The sequence below is a fragment of the Lactuca virosa genome, chromosome 2 (assembly GCF_052849685.1).
Source record: "Lactuca virosa cultivar CGN04683 chromosome 2, Lactuca_virosa_CGN04683_v6, whole genome shotgun sequence".
Classification (NCBI taxonomy): Eukaryota; Viridiplantae; Streptophyta; class Magnoliopsida; order Asterales; family Asteraceae; genus Lactuca; species Lactuca virosa.
In genome coordinates this window covers 203,936,989-203,946,583 of record NC_136427.1, presented here as the reverse complement: position 1 = coordinate 203,946,583, position 9,595 = coordinate 203,936,989, and the positions used below count along the sequence as shown (strand labels likewise).

The following is a 9,595-nucleotide window of genomic DNA, read 5'->3' as shown; positions in this document are numbered from 1 at the left end:
GCTGGGCGTACATCAGCGTACGTGGGGCGTATTCTCCAGGTTTGGAAGCCCTAAATTTTAGGGTTGAGCCCCTATATAACCATCCTTATAACCTCATTTTCCTTCACCTTTCTAGCCTCCACTCCCCTTATGACGTTTTTGCAAACCCTAACCCCTTGAGTGTATGTTTTGAGCTTAAGTGTGTGTTCTTGGTGTGTTGAAGGAAGAAAGAAGATACATTGAGGAGCCTTGGTGTGGAAGCAAGCTTGTAGATCTGGGATCTTTGCCTCCTTGGGAAGCTCCAGAAGGTATAAATCTTTGATCTTCACTTGTATTTCCTTAAGATTTTTCCATGATAAGTTTTATGAGTTTTAGTACCTTTTCTTGGACTTAATGAGTATGAGCTACTCTAAGACCAAATGAGCTGTCCTTTCAGAAGATTTGACGTGCATTAAGTCGTAAAAATGCTATCTTGACTCATTTGGTGCTTGCATGCAAGTTATAGAGGTCTTAAGTGGTTAAGACAAACTAGGGTTGTGATTTTCGGACTTATTAATGCATGCATAACCATAAAGTTGGAAACTTTGTGGTTTGGAACACCTTTTTAGGCTTAGATCTGGATTTGAACGTTTGGACTTGTTGAATTAAGCACTTAATGGAAGTTTTGCATGGCCGTTGCGTACGCTGGGCGTAGGTGGTCAATTGCCCTCTTTTGGTCAAGGGCGGAGTACGCTGGGCGTACTCAGCTAGGTTGACTTTCCGTTGACTTTTGACTTAGTTTGATCTTAGGGAAATTTTGGGTATTTTGTTCTTAAACCTAAGGTTTGGGTCTCTTCCTGTGTATAGGTGACCGATAGAGTTGACTCGTGGAGCAATATTCTTTTCTTCTACCTGTACAGATTTGCGAGGTGAGTTTTCGTCACTGTACTTGCGGATCGAAGGCACCAAGGCCGACCCATTGGATTGATATTCTTTTATGCATGCTATTGTATTATAGTGATCTGTTAGATCGGTATCCTGGTATATAGGATAATCTATGCTTAGTCATCTGTAGATCTGTTTGACTGGCTATAGACTATTATATGATTATTGTTATATGTGCACATGTTTGGTCGGTGGCTGAGGCTTCACTGCTTTGTGTATAAGCCAACAGGCCAGGGCATACCAACCCGATGGTTGAATGGGCCCAAGGGTATTCCATCCCGAAGATGATTGGACCCATAGTGTATTGGCATTCCAACCCGATGGTTGAGGGACCTGGGGTATTCCAACCAGAAGGTTGATTTTACCCATAATATGTTGGCATTCCAACCCGATGGTTGAGGGGCCTGGGGTATTCCAACTCGATGGTTGATTGGACCTATAGTATGCTGTTAATTGTATTTGTTATCTGTTTATGTGTTGGTATTTTGGGGGAACTCACTAAGCTTTGGCTTACAGTTTTGGGTTATGTTTCAGGTACTTCAGAGGACCGCAAGAAGGCGAATGCGTGACCGTACACATCATCATATTTTGGACTTATGTTTTGGGAACTATGATGTTGAAATACTTTTGAAAACTATGTTTGTAAACAATTTATGAAAGTGGTTGGTTTCTAAAAGTTCAAATTTTTCATGATTTTTATGGATGTTACAGTCAATCCTGATACGGCGCATGTATGCCCATTGGTGGAGGTGTCCTTTGTTTCTTGCTCTGAGTTGTGATTGATTCAGAGATGATGTTGGTGGTGGTGTGTGCACCACCTAGGCTGTCAGTTAGTAATGCGGTGGTGCCATCCCTAAGGGTGTGTCTTTCCACGCGCGAGATCATAATTGCCCAGTTTCCAACATATGTTTTGAGGCATCGCAATCTGGTGTGGCCCGATGTGCCGCTATCAATATGTATAAATGTTTTTAATATATATATATATATATATATATATATATATATATATATATATATATATATATTAATTTTTTTACAAATGTAATTACAAACCCTAGTTGGATAAAGAAAATGATTAATGACCTAAGAAGATAAAGAACTTGAGTTTTGTCCGTATTTAGATAACCATTTTTTTTGTAACGTTTGACCAGTAAACTTGTTTTTACTTGTTTAAAATTGGGTAATATTACCAATAATTACCAATGATATTACCATATTATGAACATGTGAAACGTGTACGGAAAAAAAACATGGTTACCTAAATGTAGACAAAACCTAAAATCCGTTACCCAAAAAACCATTATGGAACGTGTGCGCTATAGAGGGTTGTGTACTTTATTTTTTGTATGACCTGTGTACTTTATTTTTTGTGGGTGATGATGTTAGGTCAATTGACATGACCTAAACAACATAAAGTCACTGATTGGCAACACCGCATAGCAACATGACGTGACAACACTACATGTAAGCACCACTCAACCACATTGCATGGCAAGCTGGGCTTGGTCGGGGACTAGGTTGTGCTACTGGACAATGTTGTGGGACAATGCTTTCCATGTTGTACTGCTATGCAACACAATCATTCGTTATTGTCAAGCAGTGTTTTCATGTTGTATAGTTCATATTAATGGACATAACATCATCACCTACAAAAATATACTAACAATGTAAATACAAAATACTCAGATTTCTGAAGCTTACATATTCCATAATAGTTCTTTAGGTAAAGAATTTTGATTTTTATCTACATTTAAGTAACTATATTTTTTTCATACTTACAAAATGATAATATCATCCATAATTACTAATAACATTACCTTATTTCAGACAAGGCAAACAAAACATAATTATCTATGGACAAAAGCAAAGTTATCTTTACCCTAATAAAAGTAAAGAGTTTCCACGCGCTAACTTACGAAGGCTGCGAAGTTGGATAAAAAAAGGCATCCTGTGGACCCTCACACGCCTAAACGAATGCAAAGCGCTGTGAATTGTACTCCTAACGAAGCAAAGCAACTACAATCTTGAAATCCAGAAATCGAGATATCGGGAGGGGAAGAAAAATGGAAGAGATGAAGCAAATACTGTCCAACAAAGTCGATAAATCACAAATCAAACCAGGCGATCACATCTATACATGGCGTACAGCTTGGCTCTACGCTCATCACGGTTCGTCCTCCTTCATTTTCCCCCTAATTCTCCCCTCACTTATTTACGATTTCTGTCTTTATTCTCTGTAAATTTACGTTATGCTTCACGAACAACTTGTAATCAGAATTAAATCAGGATATGTGTTCATCTAGGGTTTATAATGTAAGGATTTATATATCGAATTAATATATTATGCAATTTCCTTGAAATTGAATTTGGTATTCTGATAATTTATCGTAAAGAAAAGAGTGCACTTTTAGGGCAATTGCAAAAATCAAACTTATGCTAAATTCCCCGTGATAAAAACTTTCCTTTTTTGAGTCTCCGTTTGCCCAAAAGAAAAAACAAGTTCAATTACGACCCATTTTGGATTTTATCACCTGCGATTACACATAAATTTTGATCTTTGCAATTCTTGGAATGTGACCTAGAACATGGATTGAAAAGTATGTTGGTCACCATACTCTTGGATTCAAACGAAAAAAAATACGATAAATCAATTAAATGATCAATAATACATTAATACCAAATTCAATTTCATGATAATTGCAAAATACATGATGGTTTGGATCCATTCTCCACAAATTAGTTTCTTTAGGCTGATTTTTTCTATGTTTTGTCCATATCTTACCATTTTGTATGTTGTGCTAATCAAATCACAAATGTTATCACCAACGTTTGAGAAAATTGTAAATTCTATAAGAGCTCCATTTGCCCCTTTTGTTATCCATGTTACAATTACAAACCAATTTTATTATGAAAGAAAGCTTCAAGAAATCTCACACATTTTATGTTTCAGGCATATACATGGGTGATGAAAAAGTGATCCATTTCACACGCAGCGGGGGGCAAGAAATTGGGACAGGAACAGTGTTGGACCGCGTTCTCCTAAGCTCATCCCCCTCAAACTCAGACGGCGACCCATGCCCGAAATGTGGGGACCAGTCAAAAGCAGAAGGCGTCATCGCTTCGTGCTTAGATTGTTTTTTATCTGGAGACGACCTTTATCTATTCAAATACTCAGTCTCCACCGCTATTTTTCTCGCAAAAGCGCGAGGTGGAACTTGCACTCTTGCACGTTCCGATCCTCCCGATGATGTCATCTATCGCGCTCAGTTCCTACTAGAAAATGGTTTTGGAGGATACAATATCTTTAAGAATAATTGTGAGGATTTTGCAATCTACTGTAAGACTGGATTGTTGGTTTTCACTACTATTAGTGTAGGGCGTAGTGGGCAGGCGGCGTCTTTTTTAGCCGCCACTAGTGCGATTGTCTCGTCTCCGCTTCGGTACTTGACCACTAGTTTTCCCGGTTTGGCGGTTGTTGGGTGTGGGATTTATTGTATTAGTAGGGTTGTTGCTGACATTGGGATGCGTCGTGATGTGATTAAAATCCCAGTTGAGAGGCTTGTTCGTGGCTCAATCTTAGCTGAGGCTATGGAGCCAGAAGCGTGTGTGAAGAAGCTTGAAGTGGCTCAAGTTCAAGTTGAGCGGCTCGAGGAGGCTCGAGCTGTGGTTGAGGAACCGAAGGTGGCTCAGGATGTTGTTGCAACTGATAAGGGAGAGTAGGATATTGTTATTGCTATATTGGATGTTTACATGTTTGTTTGACCTTTTGACTATGATGTGGAAATGTGTTGGGATTCTTGACTGAAAAAAGTGTGATTGGTTACATCTTATAACGGCTTGTGTGATTTTAGTTGGATTGTGTTGTGTGAAGCCACTCTTAATTATGCGACACTATCTTGTTGTGGGTGTGGGAGGCTTTTTATTTATTTTATTTATTTTTTATTTTATTATTATTATTATTTTTGAATCATCATATGGATGTTAGTGTTGCTTCCATTTGTGTTGTTTGTGAAGTTCATTCAAGTGTTGATTCATCATTCATATTTGCAAGGGTTTGTAGATTAAATAATGAGTCAACCTGTCTGTATGCTAGATTAGAATATTGTTTTCCTTGGGTTGGATCAAAAACCAAATTGTAGGTGGTATCGACTTTCTCTTGGTTTTTTTTTTTTATTGCTTTTTGTTATAAAGAAGAATGGGATGCATTGTAATCTTAAAGGGAATATAACTTATGAGGTAGTTACATTTTCGTTATTTACATCTGGATTTTTACTTTTTTGTTTTGTTTATGTATGGATAATTTTTTTTTTGTATACATCTAGGTAACAAAAACTCAGAAATGGTCCCTGTAATAGTGAAATGGTGTTTCATCTACTCACGGAGGTGAGATTTTGTGTTAGAGCTTGGTAAAACTTGTGTTCAAATACTGCCTACCAGGTGCTCAATCTATTGCTCTTGAAACCCCTTCACTAATTTCTCCAAGACATTGCATCAAAATGTACAAATCTGCCTGGTTCAACGTTAGTTTTCTTGCCATAATAAATTTGAATGTCGCAGTTGGATAGATATGCCGGTGTTTGAAGATGAAACATACTTTTATAGACAATTTGAAAAAAAACGAATATAAAATTAGGGTTCTGGTGGAAACATACCTAAGATACACGTGGTGGCTCCTTGTAGTTTTGATCGGGCAAAGGGATTTGACGATGAGAGAGAGAGAGAGAGACCCGTTGTATATTAAAAATATTATTATTATTATTATTATTATTATTATTATTTTAAATAACAAAAACTCAGAAATGGTCCCTGTAATAATGAAATGACAGAAATGTCCTTCACTTAACGGACAAAACTTGACGGAGCTAACAATAATAACCTTTTATTATAAGTTTTGAAACAACCGGGACGATCCATGAGATTTTTAAAATTAAGGACGAAACTTCAGATTTTATGAAACCACAAGAACCTTTACGAAGTTTTGTCTATGTAATATTATGCGCATGGGATTTCTAAAATGTAATATTAATACATACGGATATGACAATGCTTGAATGGTGTGGTAGTGTATCATTTTAGCAAGATGGTAGTTGAGTTAATTGGCATCTTTGTTGGAGTTCAATTCCGCATCAATATGTTGTTTTCCACGTTGGCTGGATGAATAAATCCAATAAACGATTATAACTAATTAGTTTTTTCTTAGAAATGCCTGTCAACTTATTTTAAAGTTCACATTCATGAGAGTGACATATATACATATTTAAAGACTTCAGTCTTTACATATACTTATTTTATTTGTATTTTTAATTTTTTTTTTACTTTTTTGAAGTTTGACTGTATAGAACCAAAGCGCAAAGTGTAGTTATGACTTATAATGGATCACCTATAGAACTTTCGGAGTTTTCCTCCTTGACATCGACCTTTACCTTTGGCATCTTATCCCTCCAACCAGCTGGTCTTGGAATCTCGATCCATCGGGTCAGTTCTATGTTGTTTGGAGCCTGAGAAGTCTAATTGAGGAAAAGTTATGTCCCACTCCTCGTCGCCATGCATTTCCATCCTCCAAAAACAATGTGGTTCCTATGGAAAGCTTGGAACCAAAAATTATTTAATAACAGAAAGGTGGAACAAGTTAAAGCCAAACACTTTTATGTGGATCAGAACTAGAGATTAAAGAAACTTCATGGCTAGTAATCAAATTACATCTACAGACAAACTAGAAAGAGATATTACTGATAATCCCTAATACACACGTTTTTTGCATTTGGTTATAATCATACAGGGAGGTATATTTAATACATACGACTTTTTGCATTAGGCTACAATTATACAGGGAGGTTATAACAAACATATACTAGCCTTATTAGTATCAAATTAAAATTCATTCACATGATTTGTTGCGGACATACCCTCTTTCATCTTCGTGTTTACCACCTACATGATCCATTTATACAATTTGCCATTTAAATCTTTCATTCCTAATCGTAACTTTTGCCTATAACCCTTTAAAAAAAAGGGGAAAAACATCAACATATTTTTTTCTAAAACAGTAAAAACACATTTATTTGTTTCCCACTTATTTTCCCAAACAAAAGTCAACAACATTCGTTATTGTAGTGGGATAATTTACATTCGAGTTTTTACAACAAATCCCATACTTTTGGCAATTTCTCGAAGTACATATTTTTGAATCTTCCCCGTAGATGTCTTCGGAAGCTCCTCCGTCAACACCACCGATTTCGGCACCATGTAACCCGGCAACTTCCCTTTACAAAACTCCATTAACTCCACCGCCGTCGGCAGCGGCTTCCCTCCATCCTCCTTCAAACTCACGAACGCACACGGCGTTTCCCCCCAGAACTCATCAGGCCGTCCAACCACAGCCGCCTCATTCACCGCCGGATGCAAGTACAACACCGATTCCACCTCCACGCTGCTCAGATTCTCTCCGCCACTTATGATTACATCTTTTGATCTGTCTTTGATTTCCAAATACCCATCTGGGTACATCACGCCCACGTCGCCGGTGTAAAACCATCGATTCCTGATACATTTCGCGGTTGATTCAGGATCCTTTAAGTAACCCAACATCAGACACCCGCCTCTCAATACTATTTCCCCCTGAGTCAACCCGTCGCGGGCCACACTCACTCCCGATTCAGGATCCACAATATCTACCGCCGTCATCCCGATGGTTCTAACTCCCTGCCTTGCTTTCAATCGAGCTCTCTCCGTCGCCGGCAACCGATTCCATTGTTTCTTCCACGAACATGCTATAACTAGTCCACCAGTTTCCGTTAATCCGTATCCATGGGTCACATCAAATCCCAAAGACTCTGTTCTTAACAGAACCGCCGCAGGAGGTGGAGCTCCGGCGGTCATTATATGTACAGTGCGGCCGAGTGGTTCCCCTTTGGATAGCATGTTGAGCACAACCGGAGCACCACACATGTGCGTTACGTTGTGGTGGTGGATGGCAGTGTATATGGTGGATGCGTCAAATCGGCGGAGACACACGTTGATCGCACCGACGACCGCCATACCCCACACATAGCTCCACCCATTAGCGTGAAACATTGGCAGGGTCCACAAATAAACTGGCTGCTTCGGTACGTCCCACTCCAGGAGAGAATCCACGGCTACAATGAACGTGCCACGGTGGCTATGGACGACGCCTTTCGGCGACGAAGTCGTCCCTGATGTGTAGTTCAACGTTAATGGATCCCAATCGCTTTCCGGCCGAACCCATTCGAATCCCGGATCACCGTTTTCAACCATACCTTCATAAGTACCAACGAAATGATCTGTGGGTAACGACGGAGGTCCATCATCGGTGATTAAAACCAGCCGTGGGTACGCACAGCCACCCGGCAGGAGAGAAACTGCTTCTTCAATAAGACGAGTTAACTGGTAGTCAACAAAGACAAGCTTAGATTCGCTGTGACGGAGGAGTATTGAGATAGTTCGAGCATCCAAGCGGGTATTAATGGTGTTGATGACGGCGCCGGCCATGGGGGCGGCGAAGTGAAGCTCATAAGTGGCCGGAATGTTGGGTGCGAGGACCGAAACGACGTCGCCTTTTCCGATGCCGAGACCGGAGATTGATGAAGCTAATTGCACACATCGGCGAAAGGTATCGGACCATGTGTAGGTGAGATGGTTGTAGACGAGTGAAGGAGAATCAGCGAATACAGTGGCTGCTCTTTCGAGGAATCCAAGAGGAGAAAGAGGGCTTGAGTTTGCTTCATTGGGATTCCTCAATGCTTCCATTTTTTTTTGTTAGTTGGAGAGACGAAGAAGATATGAAATCGGGAGCGCTATTATAATATGTGTTTAGACTACCAAGTACCAACCATGTTGAAAGATAGAGTTATTTTTTAGTATATGAAAACAAATAGTATATGTTTGTTTAATGTATGATTAAAAGCTGAATCTTAAATAAATATAGAAATTCAGGACCAATATACAAAACAAGAATAAAAAATAGATACATCAATATATTTCGTGTTTCTTTAAAGTGAAAGCAATTGATTGGAGAAAGACGTAATGTGGGACATATGATATCGCACTTGTCTTGTGCCTTTGCAAAAAGCATGCGAAGACAACCTTGACTACTACCTTCACTATAATTAGGGTGGACGGTATGGGTAGCTTCTCCCACGTCCCTGTGGCCCCATCCGGCTCTTCCCTCCCTTTCCTCCTCACAACCATCTTTCTTCCATGCCGAGTGAACTCTCCATCATGCATGCATACATCATGCATGCATACCGTCCACCCTTCAAATGAACTATTGGGTTAATCGGTTTTTATATAGGAAAATTGCCTTTTATTAATTCCCAGTTTTAGATTAGGAGTCAAAGTCTTTTATTTTATTCTTTTAGAAGTTTGAGTAGGTTTCAATTTCTTTAGGTCATCCACAATGAGAGTTGTACGAGAGTTTAATAGAATAAATATGAATATAATATAGAAGAGAGAGAGTGTGGAGTTGAATGACCATTGAACAAACGGTGCAATGGAATTGTAATTGAAAATTTATGAATTTTTTAAGAATTAAAGTGAATGTGTATATTCTCTTTCCTACTTGGCAATCCATACAACTTTTCATGAGTTTAATCCATTAGAGATGACCTTAGTATAAGTATGAGCATCTCTCGTTCTTTTGTTTCAATTCAATTCTAGTAACATTTGTTTAACT

The 9,595-nt window shown here is 38.9% G+C and overlaps 1 protein-coding gene and 1 pseudogene across 1 annotated transcript; one reads left to right on the top strand and one right to left on the bottom strand.

Annotated features, from left to right (window-relative positions):
• The first annotated feature begins 2,862 nt into the window (after positions 1-2,862).
• On the top strand, positions 2,863-4,850 carry LOC145160047 (NC domain-containing protein-like protein). Its single transcript, XM_079079109.1, has 2 exons — positions 2,863-3,072; positions 3,854-4,850. Exons 1-2 carry the CDS (start codon positions 2,967-2,969, stop codon positions 4,621-4,623), a joined length of 876 nt encoding a protein of 291 aa, XP_078935235.1. The 5' UTR covers positions 2,863-2,966; the 3' UTR covers positions 4,624-4,850.
• Positions 4,851-6,911: 2,061 nt separating this feature from the next.
• On the bottom strand, positions 6,912-8,810 carry LOC145160046 (2-methylpropanoate--CoA ligase CCL4 pseudogene; annotated as a pseudogene).
• Between the last annotated feature and the right edge of the window lie 785 nt (positions 8,811-9,595).